The 27,410-nt window shown below is 41.7% G+C and overlaps 1 protein-coding gene across 2 annotated transcripts in view; it reads left to right on the top strand.

Moving 5' to 3' along the window:
• The first annotated feature begins 17,642 nt into the window (after positions 1 to 17,642).
• The window catches only part of ANLN (anillin actin binding protein), an 87,806-nt gene continuing 78,038 nt past the window's right edge, over positions 17,643 to 27,410 (top strand). For both annotated transcript variants that reach the window (XM_032234606.1, XM_032234607.1), the window contains exons 1-7: positions 17,643 to 17,744; positions 21,941 to 22,094; positions 22,732 to 22,992; positions 24,406 to 24,734; positions 25,108 to 25,291; positions 26,836 to 27,026; positions 27,139 to 27,246. In XM_032234606.1, coding sequence (XP_032090497.1) covers positions 17,727 to 17,744; positions 21,941 to 22,094; positions 22,732 to 22,992; positions 24,406 to 24,734; positions 25,108 to 25,291; positions 26,836 to 27,026; positions 27,139 to 27,246 — 1,245 coding nt within the window. In that variant the 5' untranslated portion in view covers positions 17,643 to 17,726. The remainder of the gene's footprint in view (positions 17,745 to 21,940; positions 22,095 to 22,731; positions 22,993 to 24,405; positions 24,735 to 25,107; positions 25,292 to 26,835; positions 27,027 to 27,138; positions 27,247 to 27,410) is intronic.

Below are 27,410 nucleotides of genomic sequence, written 5' to 3' on the forward strand. Positions count from 1 at the left end.
TGTAGTCAGTTTGCAGTATGAATTGCCTGCCATATAGGAAATGGTGAAACCGTTTAATGCCTCCTACTGCTGCTAACGCCTCCTTGTCCAATTGACTGTAATTTTCTGGTTTGGACAAGGAGCGGGATACATAAGCAATGAAGAGCTGTTGGGTAACCTGTGGCTCAAAACTGAGCCTATTCTATGCATCTGAAGCTAGTAAGAGTGGAAAAGATTCATTGTATTGGATTAGAACGGCTGATGACATCAACAGAGATTTGACAGCCATGAACACATGCGCTTCCCGGCTGCCCCATCTCCAGGTTGTTGAGCTGTCAAGCAACCTATATAGAGGCTTCACGACGGACGCCTTATGGGGAAGAAACATTGCATAGAAATTTAACAAACCTAGGAAAGCCTGCAATTCCGCTCTATTAGTGGGTGTTGGTGCATTTTTGATTGCTTCCACTTTGGCCTTAGAAGGATGGATGCCTTAGGCGTCAATGTGAAATCCTAAAAATTCCACGGAGGATACTCCAAAATGACATTTAGATTTTTTAATTTTTAAGCCTTTCTTCCTGAATCTTTGTAAAACGATTCTTAGTTTCTGAATTAATTCTTGTGTGGTGTTAGCAGCTATAAGTATGTCGTCAAAATAAGATAAAACCCTGGGAATTCCTTGTAATGTTCTTTTCATTATACTCTGGATACTCTGGAATATCCCAGGTGTGACACAGACTCCAAATTGTAGCCTACGACAGCAGAACGCCCCATGATGTGTCACTATTGTTTGCGCGTCCACTGTTTCTTCGTTTACTTTCAATTGCTGATAAGCTTGAGCTTAGCAAAAAAAATTCCTTTACCCAAAGAGTGCAGCAGATGCTGCACCACTGGAACTGGGTAAGAGTGCGCTTGTAAGGCCTTATTGATTGTTGCCTTATAGTTGGCACATAATCTAATTCAGCCATCTGACTTCATTGGTAATACTCTAGATGTTTCCCACCTGGAATAATCAACAGGCTCTAATATACCTTGCTGTAATAGCTTGTCTAGTTCTGCATCTACTTTGGTCTGTAATGCAAAAGGGACTCTTCTAGCCTTAAGCCTGATTGGTGTTATGCTAGGATCTAAATTAAAAGATATAGGAGATCCCTTAAATGTCCCTAAACCCTCACTGAATACCTCAGAGAACTCTTTGGTGAATTCCTCAAATTCACTTGCAACATTTGTAGCGTGAATTCCTGTTATTTCTAAGCCTAAAGCTTCAAACCAGTCTAGTCCTAATAAAGTGGCTAAAGGGTTGGTTACTACTATCAAAGGAAGGTTCCCTTTAAACTAGCCATGTTCAACAAAAAATTTTCCGCTTCCTTTAAGAGGAATTGGATTGTTTTGGTAATCTTTTAGGATGCAATTGCACTTTTCCAGTTGCTTTTCTCTAAACCTCAGCACCAGCTGTTTGAGAATGTCCCATACTATGATTGATTTTGAAGATTCAGTGTTGATCTCCATCTCGCAAGGTGCCCCTTCGATGTAGACATAGAAATTGTGCCACTCTCGTCTAACCCAATGTATTTCTTCTTACGTTCGCCTGTACTCACCGACGCTGTGTTGATCGCTTCTTCTTCTTCCGCATCTGGATCCACAGCATGACAGTTGTCGGTACCTCTGAATGGCCTTCGATTGGCAGGTTGACTGCTTGTTCGATTGAATGGTCTGGTTGCGGTATTGGCAAAGGGTTGGGTAGCTCTGCATACATATGCCAGGTGTTCCATTTTTCCGCAATAGCGGCAAACGGCTGTTTTGAACCTGCAAGTTGAGCACAAGTGATTGCTCCCACAGCTTAGGCAGCCAGCTTGAGGTAATCCACTGTTAAGTCTTTTCTTCCTGGCTGCACTTATGTTTAAACGGCTCATCTCTTCTGGCAGCCATGCATCCTCATTCAATTCCGCTGCTTGATGGTTTACCATAGCAGAGGGAACTGGCAAGCTGTAGAGGACTTGGTATCTTTTTATTTCAGCCGCTGATCTATCAGACTGTTCGGCTGCTCTAGCTTCATCCATTTCTATAGATAGAGCGAGCCAGCAATCTCCGGTGTAAACGAGGGTCTTTCACTCCGCAAATTAGCTGCTCTAACAGCGCGTCATCCAGATCAGGGAATTCGCAATGGATGGCGGCATTTCTTAAAGCAGCTACGTATTGGCTCACAGTCTCATTTTCACCTTGAATACACTGCCTGAACGCGTATCGTCTTGCAAAACGTCTTGGGGCATAATGACCCTTCAGTTTGGCCAGTAGAGTGTCCCAAGGTATGTGGGCTGGCGCAACTAGGGCTCAGGCAGTGGCGAACATCTCAGGCCCATAAGAATTAAGAAAATATCCCCTACGCCTTTCGTCTGAAATGTCCTTGAAGTCAATAGCAAAAAGGAAGTATTCAAACCATTGAATAAATGACTCCCAAGATTCTCTTTCTGGCATGTAAGCAGCAAATGGGGTAGTAACCGCCATAGTTTACAAATTTCAATTAGTTTAAGGACGAATAATTATTCTACTCTCGTATTTGAGTGGTTTTTTCCCCTCAAGATCCCATCCTCATCGCCAAGTGTTTTCTACTCGGGCTCCTGAGGAAATGACAAAGCTAAGTGCTAACACAACAGCCTTATTAGAACAGTAACTAGAGAGGAACGCGAACAAACATTCTGACAGCTCTTTTATACCCCAAGCTGTCAGCGTGCTAACCAATAGGAACTGTCAGCATTGACTTCATTTAGTAATCAGGAAAGAAACCACTGGACTCCATTTGAATTGAAATCAAGTGTACTTTTTACTAATTATAAATGAACAGTTGCAAAGCAAAGCTGAGTCTGGTTAATTAGGCGCGAAAGCGGATAATATCAAGTACAAATCAATCCCCACCCCTTGGCACCCCTGTACATAGTCCAATTATAATGCACCCAACTGTCAGATGGGAGATAACTTCAAAAAGTCTCATCAGGATGGAATGCTGGACAGTTGGCCTTGGCGGGAAACTCCCTTCTTCCACATGCACAGTAAGGTGGTCAGATCAGCAACTAGAAACTTCCTCCAGCATATAATAATTCCCCTCCCAGATACCATGCCCCCCCTCCCCGTTTCAATGACAGCCGAAGCAGCAGCAAAGCAGAGGCTGACAGGAACCCTCCAAATCTCCCACCTAAACAACACGCGAACGGACCAATCAAACAACACCCGCCTGATTGACAAGAGAGGGCGGGACATGCAGATATGTGACACAGAGATTTGATCTTTCACTCTCTCCATTCCTTCCTTCCATTGTGAGGTTTTGCATGGAGGAGCAGATTGCTTCCTGCAGGGTTGGCCTTGGCACCTGCTTCGGATGGCAAATAGAAGAGTTTGCTCTTTTGTCCAGGGCCTTTGAAATCCCCTCCTTTCTTTTCTGCCATAAAATTCTGGCCTCTGGCAGTGGGGTTGCTTCATCCTTTCCACAGGATAGACTCCCCCCCCCTTCACAGTTCCCAGAGAGGGAGAAGGGGCAAGAGAGGAATGGGAAACAAACAGAAAGGACACCTGGACTCACGGCGCTTTGTTTTGTTTGCACACTGTGTCTCCTGAATGGCCTCATATTGAAGCAGTTCTGCCAGGAAGGCAAAGAGGACCTGCGAGGCCAGAGGAGCACAGTCAGCTGTTTGGCGGTCAGCCAGCAGCAAGTCCAGCAAGCAGGGCAGGCAAAGACCAGGGCATGCAGAGAACTTAGGTCAAGCAGGTGGTGGGACAGAGAGGGTATGGCCGGTGGGCTTGTTGCCTCCTGCACCTGAAAAATAATAAGACCTCCCTGAAAATAAGACTTATTGTGGGGGGGGTCAAAAGAAAATAAGACCCTGTCTTATTTTCAGTGAAACACGGTAGGAGTGCCCACCTGCTTGCAAACACCTCTTTTTCCTATATTGCCCATCTCTGTTCAGTTTCAGTTAATTTCCTAGTGGTGTATGCACATGGTTGTAATTTGACTTCTTCATTTTCTTGGAGTAAAACTGCACCTACTGCCACATCACTGGCATCAGCCTGGATTACAAATGGTTTTTCTGGGTCTGGGTGTTTTAAATTTTTTTCAGTTTTTCAAATGCTGCTTGGCAGTCCATAGTCCACTTCAGTGGTTGGCTAGGTTTTGGTTTATCTACCCCCTTGGTTTTTAACAGATTTGTAATCAGATGTGGGAAATTATCCCATAATTGGCTGGGTGAAATTAGCTGGGATCAATAGGATAGGATAGAATATCTGGATCAATATCTATCTGGATCAAAAGGATCCCAGTGAACATTTGCCAAGAGCCATATGGAAAGAACAGTCCTGGGAAAGCTTTTAGATAAGGAAGCCGAATTCATTTCGAGTGTCTATGTGAATAGCAATACACAGATACACCAGAGATGAGAGGCCTCTATTATCTGAGATATAAACACACAGAATTAGCCTTGCATCCTTTTGCCGCCTCGTGTAACAAATCAGTCATTCCCATATGCCTAATGTAGCTCTCTGTGTAGTTTACAATTCTAAGACCGTTTGTTCCTCCTTCCTGCTCTCCTTATCAGGATGTGATTTACAATTCCATACCTCCTCATTTCCCCTTATCAAAGAGTACCTTTTGTCCCTCCTCCCTGCCCTTTCTGCCGGAATGTGTAATCAAGAAGTGATTTGTAACATACTGTGAGATCCTTTGTTTGTATTAAACTGCTGACTAGCTTTCTTTGAACTTTCCTAATAAAAAGTGTTCTGGTTTAACCAGAAACCACCATTTTCACCCAGTCTGCAGTGTGTGCGTGTCTCATTGCCAAAGCAGCCTAGGAATTAGAGATTCGTGAAGTGGTCCATCGGATTGTGAGAATGCTTGTATCATCAATGCAAGCTCACTCTCACAATCAAAAATGCTGTTTGGGCAAAAGAGGGGATAAACTGCTGATAATAGTTAGCGAATCCCAGAAAACTCTGCAATTGCTTGTGAGTGCACAGGATTTCCCACTAGAGGACTGCTTTGACTTTTGCAGGGTCCATTTCCACCCCCTGGTGAGAGATTTGATACCCTAGGATCTATTTTATCTTGGTGAAATTCACCTTTGGAGAGTTTGGCAAACAACTTAGCTGCCCTTAGTTTCTTCAAAACTTCCCGCATCAATTTAACATGTTGAGTCTTAGTTTCAGTAAAAATCAATATGTCCTCAAGATAAACCAAAACACCTTTATACAAGTGCTTATGCAGCACCTCATTAATCAGCTGCAAGAAAACAGCAGGAGCCCCCTGAAGCCCAAATGGCAAAACTTTGAACTGTATAAACATCCCAACAGACAATTAAACACTATTTTTCATTCATCTCCCTCTTGGATCTTGATTTGGTAATAAGCCTTCCTTAGGTCTAGTTTGGAAAAAGTTATCCCCTTCACCAGATGGGCCAGCATGTCCTTCATTAGGGGTAGGGGATAGAGATTTTCCTTGCAAATAGCATTTAAATTTCTATAATCAACCCATAAATGTAATTAGCTGTCCTCCTCCTGGAACAGGACTGGAATGGCCAACTTGGATCTGACCAGTATAATGAACCCACACTTGAGGTTTTCGTCTATAAATTGCCTCAGTTCATCCACTTCCTGGGGAGTCATAGTGTAAAGTTTCAGCTTAGGTAGTTTGGCCCCTGGTAAAATCTTGATGGCACAGTCTGTAGATCTATGAGAGGGGGGGGGTTTCATCTGAGGCTGTTTCACTGAAAACATCCATCAAATCTTGGTATTCCTTGGGGATGCCTGGTAGGTGTCCATATGCTACAGTTGCAACTACCTCCTCACACTGTGGTATTCCAATCTGGTGGGGTTCCTCACTCTGGATTAATTCATTATTAGGCAATTGGAGGGTCCCCTCCATCCAGTTCACCCTTGGGCTCCATTTCTCTAACCAGATTAGCCCAGAACTAGGGGCCAGTCCACCTCTTGTGTCACAATGAAAGCAATGGTTTTGAAGTGATTTGCCATTGTTAGTTTGAGTGGTTCAGTGTTAAACGTGGCCAGGGCACCCCTGCAATAAACCCATCAAGTTGGCAGAACAAGACTGGGTTTTTTAGTTGCCTTAGTTGACTGCCCAGTTCTCTGACCATAGTCGGGCTTATTAGACTTCACATTCACCTCAAATCCAGAAATGCTTTAAGTCTCACTTTTCTCCCTGTTAATGGAATTAACAGTTTTATAGGGTTTGTAAAGGGTTTGACAACCCCCACTTACCAAAGGTTCTTTGTAGTTGCTCTCTGACTGATCGGGTTCCTCATATTGTAATTGATTCTGGTGGAAACTCAACAACCACATAGGTCTTTAGGTCATTGTCTCTGGAATGCAGTGGTGGTTTTCCCTCTGATCTGCTTCTCTCCCTTCTGGATGGGCATCCTTGCATGGCACTTAGCTGCGCAGTGGTCTTCCTTCCCACAATTGAAGCAGACAACTGAATGCGGTGGGGCAGAGAGAGGTTTCGTTCCCTCCCTTTTCCCTTTTGGTAGGAATCAATTTGAGAGCAGCTTGCATGGTACTGGTTTTGAGGTTGGTTGATTTCAGCTTCCTCAGCCAAGATACACCAGCTGTGCAGGCGGGCTGGGGCTCCGCAGGCAATGCAGGCATTGTACAGGTCATTGTTTAAGCCATCTTTGAACCAACTCACAAATATTTCCTCTGGCCAATCTACATGGCAAGTCAGGTCATGAAACTCTTTGATGTACTTGGTGACTGGACAGCGTCCCTATCTGATGTGCCTTATGGGGTCTCTAGCCTTTTGGTCAATTAGCGGGTCCTAAAATCTCCATCTCAGAACTGTCATGAAGTGGTTGAAGTTGCGGAGCTCCGGTGCATCTGCATTATGGAGGCTCACATCCAATGTGCAGCTGATCCTTCTAGAGTCAGATGACAACCCTGACTTTGGCGCCTTCTATAGGGAGGTCCCTCCCTTACTCCTGCATGTAGGTCGGTACATGTATGAGGAAAAATTCCAATTGCCTGGGATTCCCATCAAATTTGACGCCAAGAGGGGGTGCCTTCCATTCTAAGAGTGAAAGCCTCCTCCCGTTGTGTGACAGGCCTTTCTTTACGTTGAGATGTCTCCTGGGCAGATCTTCCATGGTGGCAATGAGAAATCACCAGTAACCTGTGTGATTTCAGCCCTTGGGGTTGGGGATCCCCTTTGTTCATCTGTAACCTCCTTTTGCACTCCTACTTTGCCCACAAAGCCATTGATCAGTTGCTTCACAAACAGTGTTTTGCTTGGTGCCAGGTTTCTACAGCCTTTGAACAGGAGAGATTTAAAGCGATCAGTTTTGAACAAACCAGCAAAGGCAGGGGCATCAGGGGTGATACCCTCATCATCTGATAGGTCCGAATTCCTGAGGGTATCCTGATCCCCAGATATAGAAGTCTGAGTGCCAGATGCAGAAGGAGGATTTTGTTGGGGGTCCCTAGATGACCTATGCCTGTGCCCATGAGGTGACCCAGAAGATGCACGCTGCTGAAGCCCTGCAGCAATGCCTTGTTTTATGGCTTCAGAAATTATGGCAGCCATTTCTGTAGGAGAGGAAATTGAGGCCTGAGGCACCACTGAGGTCTGAGCCGAAAGGCGACCTGCTTATTCAAAGGTGCGATCCCTATTGAGAGGGGTGTCAAAAAATTTTTTCCCTGACATGATTTGTTGTTGGGATGTCACACTTTCCCTATGGTACAAGGGAACTAAAACGCAGGGGTATTTTAGAAGACATTACATATATGAGGTTTTGCTATTAAATTGGGAGAAGATTAAAAAGCAACATTATTTAAAAATTCCAGTCTGGTTATCAACCATTGAAGCTTTTTCATATCCAATGACATAGAAAAAGGAACAAACAGATATGATGAAATATTGAATGCGAAGGGTGAGCTTAAATCTATGCAAGAACTGGAACACAGGGTATAAAGATGAACTGGTTTTCATTTGCGCAAATACATTCCAGATACGATAAAGATCTTAAAATGGAAGGTTTCTATGATAAAATGACTGTTAGATAAAATTTTGATGGGTACTGATGAAAAGGTGATTAAAAACCTATGTGGATATTTATTAGAAGTTAAGCTAGAAGAAGAACAAGTTAAAGAATCTATGATTGGTTGGGGGAAAAACTTTGGACAAACTTTGGTGCGCATGTGCGAGGAACGGAAGATGGCTGCTCGAGTGAAACGCTTGAGCTTCGTGAAGAGAGAAGAACAGAATTGTGAGGGATGGAGCCCCTAGACTTTCGAAGGGAGAAGTCCCCCGCTGAGGTTACCCATTGAGCAGCCAGGGGAGCATTTTTGGTTGAAAGGGGAGTCGCTAAAATGGCCCCTAGACTCCTTGAACGCTCCGATCTTCTCCATCTCCATGTTGGTTTGCGGCAAAGATGGCGGCGCTCTGAGATCAGCGTTTTAAACTTGGTGGCAGTGGCGGCACTAGGACGGCAAGCTCCTAGACTCCTGGCTGCTAGATTCTGAAGGGAAGAGTGGGGGAGCGTTGAAAGGGGGGGCACTCAAGCGGCCCCTAGACACTTTGAACACTCTGAAAACTTTCCATCCCCATGCTGGCTTGCAGCAATGACGGCAATGACGGTGGCGCTTTGAGATCAGCGTTTGAATTTTGTGGTGGTGACAGTGACGGCGCTGGGACGGCAAGATCCTAGACTCTGGCTCTTAGATTTTGAAAGGAGGAGTCCCCTATGTAAGACCATCCATCAAGCAGACCTGGGGAGCGTTTGGGCGGTAGGGGGTCACTTAGGCGGCCCGAGCGACGAACACCCTGGAAACTCCATGCTGGTTTGTGATGATGATGATGATGTTGCTGTGAGATCGGCAGCAACGGTGGCGACGGCGTTAGTGCGGTGTGTGGCTAGGATGGCGTGCGAATCCCGACCTTGGCACTGGACCGCAGACTCGGTTTGTCAAACTTTGGAGTTAATGTACGGTATTGGGGCCTTGAGGAGGAGTGGTGTATGGCTTATCTATTGGATCATGTCTACCAGAATTGGACGGTTGGCCTGTGCTGCGGCTGCTGCAACAGCCTTCCCAGCCTTCCCAGATTTCCCCCCTCCCCTCTCTTACTATTTATTATGCATCATCTACTGCCCCGCAAGAAGGCTTTTTATGACCGCACCCTAGGCCAGGCCAGCCACCACTCCAGTCATTTTCGAACTTTCGAACTTTGGACTTTTGGACCCTTTCCCCCTACCCCCCTCCTACCATTGTTCTTAACACCGCTCTGTTTCATCTACGCCCCCATGGGACTGCGCCTCTGTGGACTAACGGTGAGTAACGGGGGGCAGGCTTCAGACTGCCCCCTGTTTTAATCTGGCACTTATGCCCCCCTCCCCCAGCTACAGCTACCCCATCCATCTTTGACTCTGGACCCTCATTCCCCTATTTGCACAAACCCATTCGATTGGGCTTAAGCAATTTTATGGATGAGGTGTGTATGGTATGATTGTGGATGCTTGTGCCCCTTAATTTTTAATTATCTACTGTATCTTGTACTTTTTTTAACTGTCTATAGTGGGGATTGTTTGAGTGGGTGACTGTGTATGCATGAGAGGACTGGGAGTGCAGCCTGATGCCTCCTCCGCTGAGTGCTGTAGCAGAAGCGGTAGGGGGCCCAGGCCTACCTCTCGTCCTAGAATGATTGATAAGAATGGCCTGCCAGGGAGAACGGAGGCTACGGGGGGGGGGAATGGGGTCTACGGCTCCGGGGATGGGCCGGTGCATTCCGGTCATCGTTGGGAGAGGCAGGTTTGATGGGAGCTACAGGGCTAGACATTACCGGGGAAGGAGGGTTCGCTACGTCACAGAGATCCCCCCCTTCCAGCCCCATTAGCTCCACTCCAGGACCAGATGGCAAGAGCTGTCAGGGCCCTGGTCTCAGGCTGCTGTTTCTAAATGCCAGGTCTGTTGTTCACAAAGCTCCCCTCGTCCGGGACCTAATATTAGATGAGGGGGCAGACCAGGCATGTATTACTGAAACCTGGCTGGGCCAGGAGGGAGGAGTCCCCCTCACTGAAATGTGCCCAGAAGGGTTTCAGGTATTCCATCAGCCGCGACATCAGAGAAGGGGTGGGGGAGTGGCAGCCATCATCTGAAGGTCATTAGTTCCTCATAGGATCCCTGCTCCGGAGCTTGTTGGGTGTGTCCCAGCTGGTGAAGTTGGACCTTGGGGGTCAAGTGGGTTTGTTGTTAACGTACCTACGTCCCAACAGCATTGCAACATCCCTCCCTGTGCTCCTCGAGTCAATAGCCAAGCTGGCGATTGAGTTCCCCAGGCTCATAGTGCTGGGGGATTTCAATCTGCCTTCGCTCGGCGAACGCTCTGATGGGGCACAGGAGTTCATGGCTTCCATGACAGCCATGGACTTGACCCAGGTAATTCGGGGTCCAACTCACACAGCGGGTCACACGCTTGATCTCGTATTTCTCTCGGAGCAGTGGAGACGTGATCTAGATTTGAAGGGCATTAAGACCTTGCCCTTGTCATGGTCTGATCATTTCCTACTGAGGCTTGACTTTCGGAAACCAATCCCCCACTGTAGGGAAGGGGAACCGATTAGGTGGTTCCGCCCCAGGTGCCTGATACCTATGGGATTTCAGACAGCGCTTGGGGAGATATCTGACTCTCTTGTCCACAGTCCGGTGGAGTCCTTGGTCGCTGCTTGGAACATAGCGGCGGCGGAGGCTCTAAACCGGATTGCGCCTTTACGGCCCCTCCGCAGCAGTGGATCCAGGAGGGCCCCTTGGTTCACCGAGGAACTCCGGGAGATGAAGCGCCAAAAGAGATGCCTAGAGCGACACTGGAGGGCCAGTAACTCTGAATCCGACCGAACACAATTAAGAGCCTTTATTAGGACTTATCTAGTGGCGATAAGGGCGGCAAAATGTGTGCATTTTTCCACTCTTATTGCATCCACAGAATCGTGCCCAGCCATCCTGTTTAGAATAGCCTGCTCCCTCTTGAAAGCGAGGGATGCGGACGACCCTTTACAGGGCCGAGCTGAGGAATTTGTCCAGTTTCTGTTGGATAAAATCGCTCGGATTCGGTCGGACCTGGACTCCTCTTGGACAGTAACAGCCAAGGCGCTGGGGGAAGGTCTTGATCGGATTTTATGGAGCGAGTTTCAACTTGTCACTCCTGAGGAAGTGGACAAGGCCATGGGAGCGGTAAGTGCCTCCACCTGTATACTGGATCTGTGCCTCTCCTGGCTGGTCTTGACCAGCAGGTCGGTGACACGTGACTGACTCCAGAGGATCGTTAACACCTCTCTTTTGGAGGAATCCTTCCCGCACCCCCTAAAGGATGCAGTGGTGAGACCTCCTCCTTAAGAAACCTTCCCTGGACCCAGCCGTTTTGAACAACTATCGTCTGGTCTCCAACCTCCCTTTCGTAGGGAAGGTTGTGGAGAAGGTGGTGGCCTTTCAACTCCGACGGACCTTGGATGAAACTGATTATCTGGATCCCTTTCAGTCGGGTTTTAGGCCTGGTTACAGCATGGAAACTGCTTTGTTCACGCTGATCGATGATCTCTGGTGAGCCAGGGATAGAGGCCATTCTTCTATCCTAGTGCTTCTTGACCTCTCAGCGGCCTTCGATACCATCGACCATGGTATCCTTCTGCGACGGTTACGGGAGGTGGGAGTGGGAGGCACCATCCTACAGTGGTTCTCCTTCTACCTCTCCGACAGGTCGCAGTTGGTGTTGGTTTGAGGGCAGAGGTCAACCCCTAGGCCTTTCAATTATGGGGTGCCGCAGGGCTCGGTCCTGTCCCCCCTCCTATTTAACATCTATATGAAGCCACTGGGTGAGATCATATGCCGGCACGGGATCAAATACCACCAATACGTGGACAATACTCATCTGTATCTGTCCGCCCCGTGCCAACTCAGCGAAGCAGTAGAAGTGATGTGCCAGTGCCTGGAGGCTGTCAGGGTCTGGATGGGAGCGAACAAGCTTGCACTCAATCCCGACAAGAGTGAGTGGCTATTGATGCTCCCTCCCAAGGATGGTCCAGACATTCCATCTCTCAGCCTGGGGGTGAAATTATACATCCCTCAGAGAGGGTTCGCAATTTGGGTGTCCTCCTGGATCCACAGCTGACGTTAGAACATCACCTGTCAGCTATGACCAGGGGGGGCCTTTGCCCAGGTTCGCCTGGTGCACCAGTTGCGACCATATCTGGACTGGGAGGTCCTTCGTATGGTCACTCACGCCCTCGTCACCTCAAGACTGGATTACTGTAACGCGCTCTACATGGGGCTGCCCTTGAAGAGTATCCGAAGACTGCAATTGGTCCAGAATGCAGCCGCGTGAGCGATTGTGGGTGTACCTAGATACACCCACATTACACCTATCCTCCGCAAGCTGCACTGGCTGCCGATTGGTCTCCGGACACGCTTCAAGGTGCTAGTCGTTACTTTTAAAGCCCTACATGGTTTAGGACCTGGCTACCTGAGAGACTGCTCCTGCCATTTACCTCCCAAAGACCAATAAGATCACACAGATTGGGCCTCCTCCGGGTGCCATCGGCTGGTCAATGTCGGCTGGCGAATCCTCAGGGGAGGGCCTTCTCTGTTGCTGCCCCGGCCCTGTGGAACGATCTCCCCATAGAGATCTGGACCCTCACTACTCTCTTGGCCTTCCGCAAAGCTGCCAAGACCTGGGGCTGTTGATGAGTATCCAGCCCCATGCTAAGCGTATGCATGATGTGAATTTTTAATTAACTGTGTTTTAATTTTTATATGTCTCCTATTTTGTCTGTAAGCCGCCCAGAGTCCATAGGGAGTGGGCGGCATACAAATGGCATAAATAAAATAAATAAATAAATAAATAAATAGACATGAGATTGACTTAGAGAATTGGCAGAAATTGTGGTCTCAAAATTATAAAATGACAATGTCAAGAGCATATAAAGAAAATTTGTATAAGATATTTTACAGGTGGCACCTATCCCCAACGAGAATAGCAAGAATGTTCAAGAATACATTGGAAAAGTGTTGGAAATGTCATCAGATACTGGGTTCCTACCATGTTTCCCAAAAAAATAAGATAGGTTCTTATTTTCTTTTGACCCCCGAAATAAGCACTTGGGCTTATTTTTGGGGAGGTCTTATTATTTTTGAGGTGCAGGAGGCGGTGAGTGTAGTCACCTCATGGCTGCTGCTATTTTGCAATATTTTTGGGGAGGGCTTATTTTTGGGGAGGGCTTATTTTATCGCATGCGCTCAAAAGCCCACTTGGGTTTATTATCCAGGGAGGTATTACCATATGTATTGGACTTGCATAGAAGCTAGAAGATATTAGACTAAAAGCCATACCTGGTTGGAAAAAATATTCAAAAATATATAGACTTTAAACCAGAAATTTTTATTGGGAATTATACCAGAAACATACACTAGAGAATTGAAATATTTGATTGTAAATGTGTTAATGGCAGCTAGAATTGTATTTGCTAAAAATTGGAAAAATGAGAAAACACCAACACAGGAGGAAATTATTCACAAAATAATGGAATGTACAGAAATTAGTAAATTGACATTTGAAATTAGAGAAGAAGATAAACAATTTTATAAGACATGGGATTTATTTTATCAATGGTTACATAAAAAAACATGCAAATGAAAGATACTAGAGAATGTTATCAATAGAAGAATAATAGAATGATATTGAATATAATATAAAGATATATTATTATTGGATAGATTGAAGATGATGTAATGAATTGTTATAATATAAATGATCCCAATATTTAATATATCTCATTGACAATGAAGGAATAAACAGTGATAGTCAAATAAATGAGGTATAATGATAATAATGTATATAAACTTATTTGATTTTCTAGACCAGGAGGATGTTGCTCGGAAACTTAGGGGGATTAAGCAAAACTTTTTTGAGCATGCTAACAAACCGGGCCGTTGGCTCTCTTATAGACTTCGGAAAGAAAGAGAGAGCAGACGGATAGCTCAACTGCAGAATAGTAAAGGGGAATTAGTAGAAACCAAGGGGGAGAAACAGGAAATTATCCAAGGTTTTTTTCAGCAACTATATAGTAGGGAAGAAATTTCTGAGGACCAAATTAAGGAATTTTTAGATAATGCAAATCTACCCAAGATCTCAAATGAAGCGAAAGGGGTACTGAACCAAAAGATAACAATAGATGAATTAGAAAAGGCAGTCAAAAAAAGTGGAAAACAACAAAACTCCTGGCATGGATGGTTTGCCAGTTGAAATCTATAAAACTTTTTTGGAAATCTTAGGACAAGAGTTGATAGTAATATTTAATGCTGTCTTGACGGATTCTATCACACCAAAATCGTGGGCTGAGGCCTATATAACCCTTTTGCCTAAAGCTGGAGCTGACCGTACCCAAATTAAAAACTATAGGCCCATTTCACTTTTGAATGTGGATTATAAAACCTTTGCAGCTATACTGGCAGATAGACTTAAATTCTTCCTTAATAAATTTATACACCCTGATCAGAACGGCTTCCTGCTGTCAAGGCATTTGAAAGATAATGTTAGAATTATTTTGGATGCCTTAGAATATTATGAAGCCCGGCCGGATAAACAAGTGGCCTTTATGTTTCTTGACGCACAAAAGGCTTTTGATCAGGTAAATTGGAAGCTTATGTTGTCACAATTAGAAAATATGAAGTTTGGAGAAAACTTCTTAAATGCAATTCGGGCAATTTATGTACGACAAACCGCGACATTATTGGTAAATGGAGAAGAGGTGGGTGATATTGAGATTGGTAAAGGCACAAGACAAGGATGCCGGTTATCCCCTCTACTGTTTATCCTCACATTAGAACCCCTTCTTAGAATAGTGAGGAGTGATACACAAATTAAAGGGTTACGAGCTAAAGCTCAGGAATTTAAGGTCCAGGCTTTCGCCGATGACCTTGTTTTTATCCTGGAGGATCCTATGGCTTCTGGGATACAACTTTTAGGTAAAATAGAGGAGTACGGTAGGATAGCGGGGCTACGTATAAACAAAGAGAAGACAAAACTGTTAATTAAGAATATGACTCTGAACCAGAAAAGGGAAGTACAAAGCCTGTTAGGGATTAACATGGCCCATAAAATACAATACTTGGGAATTTGGCTCACGGAGAGATGTTCCTCTATCAAGGTAGATAATTATATGAAATTGCTACAGCCGGTATCTAAGGATATGACTAATTGGAGTGGTAAACAACTGTCTTTGATGGGCAGGATTGCGACAGTTAAGACATATGTATTACCGAAATTTTTGTTTCTGTTTCAAACGGCACCAACTAAATTGGACAAATTTTTTTAAAAATCTTTGGAGACAATAGTGGCTCAATTTATATGTCAAGGCAAGAAAGCACGAATTAACACCCAAATATTGCAAAAACGTAAAGAACTGGGAGGCTTCAAAGTACCCAACTGGGAAGCATATTATAATGCAGCAATTATGACATGGGTGAAGGATTGGGTGATGTTGAGTAGAAGGCGCCTATTGGCTATAGAGGGACATGACCTCCCCCAGGGATGGCATGCCTCCCTCTGGCAAGAAAGAGACACCCCCCATAGGTACTTCATGGGGCATTATATTCGGAAGATTTTGATGGGGGTCTGGGAAAAGATGAGGAAAAAATACTATCTTAGGGTTCCGTGCTGGTTGGCACCGTTAGAGGCCTTAATGCATCCCAGTGTATTTAATTGGACAAGAAACATAACATATAAAGACATTATGACAGAAGATGGTAACATGAAAACAAAGATGGAATTAGAGCAGCAGGGCAGGAATCTGGAATGGTGGGAATATTTACAGGTTAGAAACAGGTTTAAAAGCGATAAGGTACGGTTTGGGATCTACCCAAACCCTCAGGGGCTAGATAAGATTTTGTTTGGCGGAGACAAGAAAATGTTATCGAAGATTTATCAATTTTTGACTTGCCAAGATGCTAATGAAGAGATGGATAAAAGCCTTCTAATAGCATGGGAGAGAAACTTTGGCTATGAGATTGAAATGGGCAAATGATGGGATCTATGGAGTAAGACCATTAAATTTACAATATCTACAGCATTCAAAGAAAACATATACAAGATGGTTTATAGTTGGCACTTCCCCCCAACGAGGTTAGCCAAAATGTTTCCTGGGTTATCTCCACTGTGTTGGAAATGTGGAAGAAAGGATGGCACATTCTACCATATTTGGTGGTCCTGTCCTCACAGACATATGAAGTGTATGGATAAAACAAAGGCTTTTAAATAGTTAGTTCTGCAAGTCTTTGGCTCACATTACTGTACTATTCTTCAGTATTATTCAGTACACCTGACTAAAGTACTTTTGATTATTTATTGCTATTGTTTTTTATCAGGTCAAGTATGTTGAGTTATTATTATTATTTTGCTCTTTATCAACATTTTTTAATTGGAATTGTCAATGTAACAAATCAAAATAAGCATGAGAACAACTTATGATCCCCATAGCAATAACAGAAATTGATATATGTATAGATGAGTGATTCTAGAGGTCACATTTATTATATTTGCATGCATATTGGATGAATAAAACATTATTTAATATATGGCATACAATGTCAAGGAAATCTACATGCTAGATACAGTGCAGTGCAGTCCTGACTACCTAAATTGTTAGTTCATTCTGTTTGGGCTTTTGTGCTTATCCTTGGTGCACGGCAGGCGGCGAACTAGCTTACACCAACTGACTAGGAAAACAGATCTCTTTACCTGGCATGTTTTTCAAAATGCAAAATGTAAACACCTTTCTCTTCAGAATAACTAACTGGCCCTAGACAATGGCAATAATGTCTAGAACACACAATATTTTCCTCTGGTTTTACTAAGTATCTACAATTACACGTGTTTGCAAGCCACTCACGTCTGAACTAGATTGGTCTAGGTTTGTTATTTAACCATAAAGCTAATTGTCCCAAACCCATGGGTTTCGAACAGTTAATTTTCTAGTTCCTATATTTTGCCGCACTCCAAACTACCACAGGAGATATCCGAGTTCTAGATTGCAAATCTTACAAACATGTCACTGAGTACAATGTATAAAACTGACGAATGTCACCGCTTTCATTTATTTCGTAAAGTTAGCGGAATTATACTTCCTCCCTGATTTTCAAAATGTAGAGATAAACTAAAATCTCGCCGGGCTTCTCATTAGCAAGTTGCCCCATCAAAGTTCAATAGAAATCACAAAGCATTAAGGACGCTGACTTTATACAGATCTGCAACTAGGATTTCCTATTTCTGAAATTGTAAAATTATACAAAGGCCTTTTTAAGGGTCCGTCAATTTCATAATCTGATTATGAACCATAACCATATAAGGACTCCATAAGCCCTAAGACTGGGCGGCTGTAAAATGCGAAGGCGCAACCTGGGGAATATGGCTTGTGAATCATTGACTAAAAATCTTGTCAATCATTTTCTTCACTTTTCTATGGTCGTTTTACTGTTCTCTCAATTGAGCAGGATTGAACTTCACGCGCGTGAGATAAGGAGTTCCCTTTATGGAATTGGGATGGGTGGAGCAACAGCCGTTCAAGAGTGAGGCGCATGCGTAGTACGCAGCTTGCGTGTGGCAGGCGCTGAAATTCAAATCTAACAGCAGTTATCATTTGGTAAGCATAGTGAAGTAGCTTGGTTGCAGACGGAACGAGCGGCTACGGTGGCAGCAGGGGATACTTGTAAAGATGGATCCTTTCACCGAGGTACGTGATTACCTCTACTTAATGGCTCAATGTGTCGGTCGGAGGACGGGGGAGACGGGTAATGAGAGAGGTGGGCACATTGTGCAGTGTAGAGAAGGTCAGAACAGTGTTAGTGGAGGAAACCGATTGGGAAGAGGAAATGTTTGGGTAAGAAAACGTCTGCAAGCAAACAACCGAGTACGAAGTACCAAGGACTCCATATTCAATCCAGAGCCGTATATATTTACTTCTTGAGATAGGAAAGGAAATATTACCAAGAAAAGGGTAGTATGAAGAGAAGTAATTCCTCCCCCCTCCAAACCTGACATGCGCCCTTACTTACAAGTAAAATCTAATAAATGGAGATTCTATTTCAATTAAAAGGCTTTCATGAAATGTAATTCAATTAATTTGTATTTAACTTGCAAATACTATTGAGTATTGTCATCCAGTGTAGAATTGCTGCATGAGTCTTTCCTCATTTCTAACAAAAATTATTTATTCTATGGGGTTCCAGACTTGATTTGTTTTAATACCAATTTTTGGTATTTTAATATTAAATACAAATTTTAATACCAATGGTACTTTTCATAAGTCTTGCATAAATAACACATAGTTATGATCAGGAATGTTTAGCAGGTTTTTTTTTAAAAGAAACACTGCTCTCAAATTGCGCCTTTTTCATATCTTGACTCACTAGGGGGAAATGAAAGAATGGGTGTGGCATTTCTGAATTGCTTTTCTGTTGGCTTGTCAAGATGAAAAGAAACACAAAATCAAACAGAGTTAATTGCTATAAAATTCAATTTAGAATTATTTTAATATAACTTGAAATTCAGAAAGTTGTCTACAGTATAAAATATTTAAATTTCAGAGCTAAGGATGTAAATAGAACAAGTTGATCAATCACAAACTGGATTTCTATTAAAATCACTTTCGAAAACCAATTTTGTTGTATTTATTTTGTACAATGACAACAAAAACTATACTATACTTCCATTCTAAAAAAAAAACCTTATAATTTGGTTCTATAAAAGTTATTACTTTTAAGAGGACTCAAATTAATTCAAGTAACTAAAATTTCATAAATTTTTATTTGCATTTCTTGTACTGTGTTTCCCTGAAAATAAGACAGGGTCTTATTTTCTTTTGACCCTGCAATAAGCGCTTGGACTTATTTTCGGGGAGGACTTATTTTTGAGGTGCAGGAGGCAGGGAATGTGGTCACCTCATGGCTGCTGCTGTGTTGCAATATTTTCAGGGAGGCTTATTTTCGGGGAAGGGCTTATTTTAGCACATGCGCTCAAAAGCCCAATTGGGCTTATTATCCGGGAGGTCTTATTTTCAGGGAAACAAGGTACAAAGAGATTATCAGTTATCAAATAATCTGAACTACGTATTATCATATTAGACTTAAAATTGCCTTTGTTTCTAAATACTGCATAAAGATTAAAATTTAACAGCCCCTGATTATAGCCTGGTTGTCCTATAATTATCTTGGCCCCTACCAATCAGGATTCAGACCTGGATTTGGAACAGAAATGGGTTGCATTTTTGGATGACCTCTGGTAGAAGCGGAATGGGAATAGTGCATTCATCCTTGCGCTATACCTCTCAACGGCTTTCGAAACCATCGACCATGGTATTTTCCTGGGGAATGAGAATGTGTTATCCTGGTTTACTTCCTTCCTCTGCAGCTGCTCTCAGTCAGTGTTGACAGGAGGGGAGAGATCCAGCCCTCGCCCACTGCTTTATGGGGGTTCCGCAAGGCTTGGTACTCTCTCTGCTTCTGTTCAATATTTATATGAAGCCGCTGGGTGAGCTCATCCATCACCATGGACTGAGATATCACCAATATGCTGATAATACTCAGCTGTATGTCTCAGCCCATGGTGAGTTAAGTGATACTGTGTCCTCCCTCACACAGTGCCTAGAGACTGTTAGGGGCTGGATGGGGAGCAATGGGTTGAAACTAAACCCTTTCAAGACCGAGTGGCTCTGGGTTTGGGTTCGTTGGCTCGGGGAATTGCCACCTTTGGTCTTGGATGGGGTGGCACTACCACAAACAGACATTGTGCGTAATTTAGGGATTTTCCTGGACTCACGACTCCTGTTCAAAGAGCAAGTGGTGGTCATGGCCAGGAGGGCCTTTGCACAATTGCAAGTTGTGCACCAGTTACTCCCTTTCCCGGACCAACAGTCCCTACTAACAGTCACTCACGCCCTACTCCCTTCCTGTCTTTGACTATTGCAACAAGCTCTACATAGGGCTGCCTTTGAAGAGAATCTGGAATCTCCAGTCGGCGTAAAATGCAGCAGCCTGCATGGTTTTGTGCAGACCCCGGTGTGCATATGTAACACCTCCCCTGCAGGAGGTGCATTGGTTGCCAATTTGCTTCTGGATGCAATTCAAGTTGCTGGTTGTCATCTTTAAAGCTCTTCATGGCTTGGAACCAGGTTATCTGAGGGACCGTCTCTTGTGGGTCACATCTACTTGACCCATCAAAGCGGGGAGCCAGGAAATGTTGTTGGTCCCATCCCCTGATGGTAAACATTTTCAGCAGTGAGTGGCAAAATGGAGCATGTGCGTGTGAGCACAACAAAAACCCGATAATTTCTGGTTTTCACCAGTGCATGCGCGCTGGCCACTTGGTCTGCTGGTTTCTGGTGTGTATGCACACATGAAGACCAGCTATCTGGTGCACATGTGTCTGCTCCGCCTTGCCTTTCGAGGGTCCTTGTGCCTCCCTGCCCACCCCTCTGATCCCTGTCGGGGTGGCGGGACATCTCCACTGAAAGCCCAGTTCCGCAGCCCTGGACAGGGAGAGAAAGTTGCCCGGGGAATGCCACCTTCCTGTGCTGGAAAGCCCCTTCCCAACCCGGGAACAAGCCAGCACAGCCCCTCCCACAAGCCCCCACAAGCAACGCACATGTGAATAATGTCAGGTGAGCCATGCCCCCTGGCCACGCCCTTGCCCTGGAGGACAACCACAATGCTGATCCGTCCTTCTGTGAAATTGAGTTTACACCCCTGTAATACAGTATTGTAGGTGGGTCAAATCAGAATTCTCCTTTTGGTTTTTTAGTCCCAGGACAAGGTTTTTTTGTAATTTATTCATAATTACTCTAATTCAATATCATAGAAATTGAGTCTTATTCTCTATTATGTCAACTTTGAATATAAACATTTATAGAAACAAACTATTCCATTTTAATTAAAATGATACGGCATAATTGTGAACAGTTTGTCACTACATTGAATTTGAGTTATATTTATATAGAAATGTACTAAAATTCTGATAAATGGCTGAGTACTGCTTAGATTCTGCAGCGGGAATAATAAAAAAATGGAATGCAACTGGCACATTTCCTGGAATAAAATATTTTGTTCACCTGTTGCATTGTAATATCTTTTCAAATTGTTATTGGACACGTGAGTCAACCAAACTTCAACAGTAAATCTTTAGTAAAATTGTCCTAAAATTTTATTAAAGATTGAAGGTAATTGTAACATCTTCAGTGGGAAAATAGTGCTGTATTAAAAAGCATTTTAAATTGGAATTCACTCTCTTTAGTCTGGCAGTTTTATACTTTAGAAAATATATTATATGTTACCTGATTTGATTAGTTTGAAATAAGGACCTTGCTGCTTTCAAAACGTGATGCTTTGCCTGAACTGTCCTATTTAGAATAAAAAATTCTGCCTGGAATTTCATTTTTGTCAACTTATTGACTTAAGTTCTTTTTTAAAGTGGCTTGGTCCCTTTAATTATAACCCAGAGCTTTTGGTCTTATTGGTACCAAGCACTACATGCCAAACTGCAACTCTAGGGCTTTTCATGACCAGCCATCTTTGAAATGTGATAAAATGTAGTTAGTCCTCATTTAGAAATCACAACAGAGTCTGGAAACTTGGTTATTAAAGCAAAATTGTGTTTGTTTTTATGATGTCACTTTTCTGCTTTTCTTTGCTTTACAAATTTACAAAGATACAAATAGAATTGTTGCAAAATTACTTCTTCATCACTGTAGTTGCTAGACAACGCACTTGCTAAATGAGAACCACCTGTATTCCAGTTGATAGATCTCATTGGACAAAAAACATAGGTTTGTTTTTTTTATAAAGAATTATCTCAAATAAATAAATCTATCTTATACAAAAATCACTATAGCTGTTAGGAAATATTTACCTTTGATCATCCTTATGAACATTTTAGAAACTGTTAGAACGAACTCGTGCCAGGAGGGAGAATTTACAGAAGCTGATGGCTGAGCGTTCCACAGTAGGAGTCCGGGATATGGCTCAAACAAAAAGAAATAGAGAGCCTTTATCAGAAGCTGGTAATCAGTCACTTCAGTCTAATGAAGAAGGTATTTTTCATTACAATATTGTGAAATTTTGCCAATTCTTAAACCACACTTGCTTTTGCTTTACAGAAAATTTATATTAAAATGTCATAAACCAAATATGGAGCAGGAGTTTGCATTACAGGTGGTTGGGGTTATCTTTACAGGTTTCTATTGTACTAAAAGTGAATGCAATTACATTTTTAAATTTATTTTAAAATTTTATTTAATCCCAAATTATATATTTGAGGAGTTATATGAATCAAATCACCTTTAAGTCCAATAATTGATTAATTATGAAAATCAAGTTTTAAACATCTAGGTTTTCTGATAGCTCTTCCGTTTTTGATGTGTACCCAAACTTGGATCTGGATTCAGAAAGTCACATTTTTTTATCAATGATCAGTGGACATAAATAAATAATGAAAAGCCTTTTTTTTCCAAAAGTAATATTTATTGTGGTGGATTCCAAACCAAAAATATGGTATATCTCCCTTAGAAACTTTGTGTAATTGGCAAAATGATACAAATAATAAACCACCTATAGCCAAGAAGCCTGTGAAATCTGAATTTGTTTTTAACTTAATGCTGTATTTAGGCTATTCTAGTTACAAATATATTCTATTGTTTGTCTCTCCCCCCACCCTCTCAATTTCTATAGCAAAACCAAGTGCAAAGCCATCACCATCAAAAAGACATTGTTCAGACAATGCAGAAATTTCAGTTTCTAATTCAGAGAATATGCATCCAGTTAATTTACCCTCGATAAACCCAGTTCTTCCTGAAATGATTCCTACCTCTCAGTTTGCTGCTTCATCCTCAGAGACTGAAGAACACAACTCTACATCTGAACTGATTTCTTTTAGTTCAGTTAAAACACGTATGCAAAAGTTGGCAGAACAGCGACGCTGCTGGGATAATGGTATATGTTTCATGCTAAGACACTGAAAACTAAACTAATACTATGCAGTGATATGTAGGAGCAAATACTGTGTGGAAAAGCAATGCTTGAAACTTTTTAAAAATTATGTTTAGCTTGGCTACAAAGTACTGTCCTACAGAGGAAAAAAAGTAATCTGATTTGAAATAGGCATGATTGCAAACATTTAGCAAGTCTACCAGTGTCAGTTAGAAAACCAGAGTTATGTTTGTGAGCCAATGCTTTGTTTTGACACAATTGTTACTTGACTTAGGGCAATAACTCTGCTTTGCACCATTGGGATTGGTCATACAGGTAATCCACACTGCTCCACCATTCTCCGAGAAGGCTTGGGTATTCTTCCTGCCCAACTGTGTAGGTCAATTTATCTTCCTTTTCCATCCTGCTGACAAACATAACTACTGCAGCTACTGTAGAAAACTAGAGCTGGTGCTCATCTCACAAAGTTCTAAGAGAGATGAGCTCCAGCCCTACCAATGTGTGTGTGTGTGTGTATGTATAGTATAGTATGTGTGTATATACATACACACACACACACACACACACACATATATGTTATATTTGTGCTGATATGTTGTATTTGTGCTGACAAATGTAACAAAGGCAACAGTAAAAATATTGGGTTTCTGTCTGGATGGTCTCTTGTGATGAGCCGATAGACAGAGAATGGAAGCAGTAAGCTTCCTCCCATATTTGGGCATACCAGGGGTTGTGACACCAAATGCATATATACATATGTTTGTGTGTGTGTATACATACACACATACACACACATACATATAAAAGTAAAAAGAATAGGCAGCCTACATAGCAGTGATAGCATATAGTTGACAATCAAACAAAACGAATATCTTCAGTGGCTGCAGTATAGCAATATCCATTTTTGGCTATAGAATCCAACAATTGAAATTCGCCTCTAAAATAGGCCAGATTAGGGATTGAGTCACTGTTTTTTAATGTTTCAGGGTTCATGAAGGAAAGAAGACTCCAATTAGTTTTAGTTACCTTTATGTGGGGACATGGAAATTCTCTCAGAAAGATTATCCACAATTTATTATAGATTTGTGTAATGGCTGTGGATAAATCTGTCTGAAATTTATTTCTACTGTATTCAGTTTAGAATACTTCAAGTGTCTTTTTATATTAAGACTATGTTTTGAAGTGTCGGAGTTCTGTAACAGATATACTTTTGTCTATTTCCTGGAGAGGGCAAGAAGGACAAGGATTACCTTGTCCTTCTTGCCCTCTCCAGGAAATAGTCTCTTTTGGATTGTGTACTTTTTCTTTAGAAATAACTGAAAAGAATGATTCATCTAAACGTATATACTCTTATTTCAGAAAGTTTGGCATCTCTTTATTTTATTTCAAAATACTCTTTATTTTTTAAATTTTCAGATTTGCCCGAAAGCATTTCCATAACACCTATCCTATCAAAGGAATGTGTCATCTTCCCACCCAAACAACTTAATGCAATAACTGATACACCAAAAGGAAGAAGGGGCCGTCTAGCTAACCTTGCTGCTACAATTGGCTCCTGGGAAAATGATGTAAGCCATCCATCTGCAAAGCAAAACAATACACAAGAACAGCCTGGTACTACTTGTTCTTCCAAATTGTCCACTACAAGTGGAGCATCTGCTGGAATCAATAGTAGTAGTGTGAAGCAGGATGCTACATCCTGTTCACAAACGGCTGTGGATAAATCAGCAATCTCTGGGATATTGGTAAGTTATCATATTTTAATGTTGTATATTTCCTATATAGACTGCTAAAATGAAGGTAAACAATGATGCTTAGTAGGAAATAAGTTTTGTTTAAAACATGAATTTATAAGAATCTTTTAATAAATGGTAAGTACTTTATACTAAAATTGATAGTACTTTCACATATACCTATTCACATTATACTTTGGAAAAGAAAAGTCAGAGGGAAATAGTAAACTACTAATAGAATAGTTAAAAACTGGCTTTGGATTAGTACTTTCATAGAAATCATTGCATTTGGAACCTGTTTTATAAACAATAAAAAAATAAAAATGTTTAAAATGATTTTAGTAGTCATTTTAAACTAATATATTTCCCCATTCAAACTATCTAGGAAGAAATTAATAGTTCTGTAACACAAGCTTCAGGAATTACTAGCAGCCATTCTAAAGTAACTGAGGTATCAAATCTAAATGAAAAGGGCAACCCAACACCAAAATCTCAAACTCCTGCCAAAGAAGAGCAAATAGAAGAAACACTTGTACACGTTGAGTACAGAGATAAGCTCAACACACCAGGTAAAAAAAATGCTTCTATATTTTAAGTAGGGTTTTTTTATAGCTAAGGTTTTTATAACTAGGTATTTTTGTATGATTCTGTAAGGCTTCTAATATATATATCTGGTTAGTTAAAAAAAGTGAGTGTTACATCTGTTGTTTCTAGCCTTCCATGTAATTTATCAATATTTCACCTGTTATTTATAGAATTCTTAACACAGTTTTTAAAATCGATATTGAGCAATCCCACTTAGCACATACACATGTTAAGCAAGGGCAAAATTCTTTTCAGGAAGTGACTTGAAGTTAAGTTTGATTTTGCTGATTAAAACATACAGGGGAAAAACTGCAATCTGATGTACAAAAATGGCTTTAGCATATTCACCTAAAAGGCAGTGCAAAATAATATCCCTGGACAATGATTATTTGTAATTTCAACATTATATATACTTAATTTTCTAAACCATACAAACTGCATTTTGTAACATACACATTCTATATGTAATTTTAAAATATCTGTAGGCCAATTTGCTGTAGTGGTTAAAGTGCCAGCTTAGAAATCAGGGGACTGAATTCTAGTCTCAGTTTAAGAGTGAAAGGCAGCTGGGCAATTTTGGGTCAATCACTCTCAGCCCAATCCACCTTTCGAAGATGTTTAGTGGGGAAAAGGAGGACAAAGGAGTATTATGTACATTTGCCACCTTGAGTTACTTACAAAGTTATAAAGGCAAGATAAAAATCTAATAATGTTATATCCACAGAATGTGTGCTAGAGTAGCATAGCAGGAAGCTATGAAGTGAAGTTACAAGCAAGATAGTTGAGATAAAAACCTCTCTTTTCTAGACATATTAATATAACTCATCTTGAAAGTAAGCTAGTAATTCTTTAAAAATAATTTTTGTGTATTCTGGGGCCATATGTTACATGACTGCAGTATGATGCTCCTAATAGTCATTAACAATATTGTTTTATAAATGTAATTGGGATTCTGTTTAAGAAGTATACATATTCTTGGGGTTTCCAACAAAGTAAATGGAGATTCACTAAATGACTGCATGCTTTATTTAATAAACATGCAAAAAAATACAAAAATCAGACTCAAATGATCACCTCACTTAATGATGAAAGTTCCAGCCCTAATCCAGCCCTGTAACTAACGAACTACCTACCTTTGCATTTCAAGTTTTAAAATGGGTTTCATAGTAATTTTTGATAGCAAGCATTTAGTACTGGATGAAATTAGTTATCTTGAACTACATGTAGAATAGCTGGAAAACATTTGTACTCAGATGTTTACGATCATGATCTATTCAGAAAACCATGGAGTTTAGTGAAAAATTTGCACAGATTGGTCCCAATTTTCACTGTTTTTATGTACAAAAACATATTGTTTTGCACAGAATTAGGTTGCAAGGTATGCATTATATACATATAATCTTTATGGGTTTAGTGATGTCTTAGTTAAGTCTTTATAGTTTATATATTCATTTATGGCCTCTATCTTTATCACTCTATTAGTGATAAAGAACCTTAACTTGTTAACAACCAATTATTATTCTTATAGGAAGCTCAAGCATTAAGCCTTTTCTGGAACGTTTTGAGGAGCGTTGCCAGGAGTATACTGTGCAAAATCCTGCTATTGCAGGAGGGTACAGAACTCCAATTATCACTCCAAACACAAAGACAATCCAAGAAAGACTCTTCAGGCAGAATGAAGCATCTTCAGCTTCCAGTGTAGCCCAGCAGCTCAAACAAGTATGTACTTAAAATAACTATATGTGAGATCATGTGTATTGATCAGTCCTTGACACTGCATATCTACTGCAAAAATGTTCACATTACAATTATTTTTCTTTGATTTATTCAGGAACGTGAAAGAGAACTTGAATGTATACGGGGTCACTTCGACTGGACCAATTTGTGGAGTGCTGAAAAAGGAGAACAGCCCAAGAAAAAGCCTCCAGAGATAAAATTAGTATGATGATAAAATCTATTTTAAGAAAAGCACAATAATATTTCTCTCTGGGAAAAAAATTAATAAAGCATTGTAATTAGCCCACAGTGCCAACATTTTAATACAGCCTTTATATGGCACTGTGTGTGTGTGTGTGTGTGTGTGTGTGTGTGTGTGTGTATAGA

The sequence above is a fragment of the Thamnophis elegans genome, chromosome Z, assembly GCF_009769535.1.
Source record: "Thamnophis elegans isolate rThaEle1 chromosome Z, rThaEle1.pri, whole genome shotgun sequence".
NCBI lineage: Eukaryota > Metazoa > Chordata > Lepidosauria > Squamata > Colubridae > Thamnophis > Thamnophis elegans.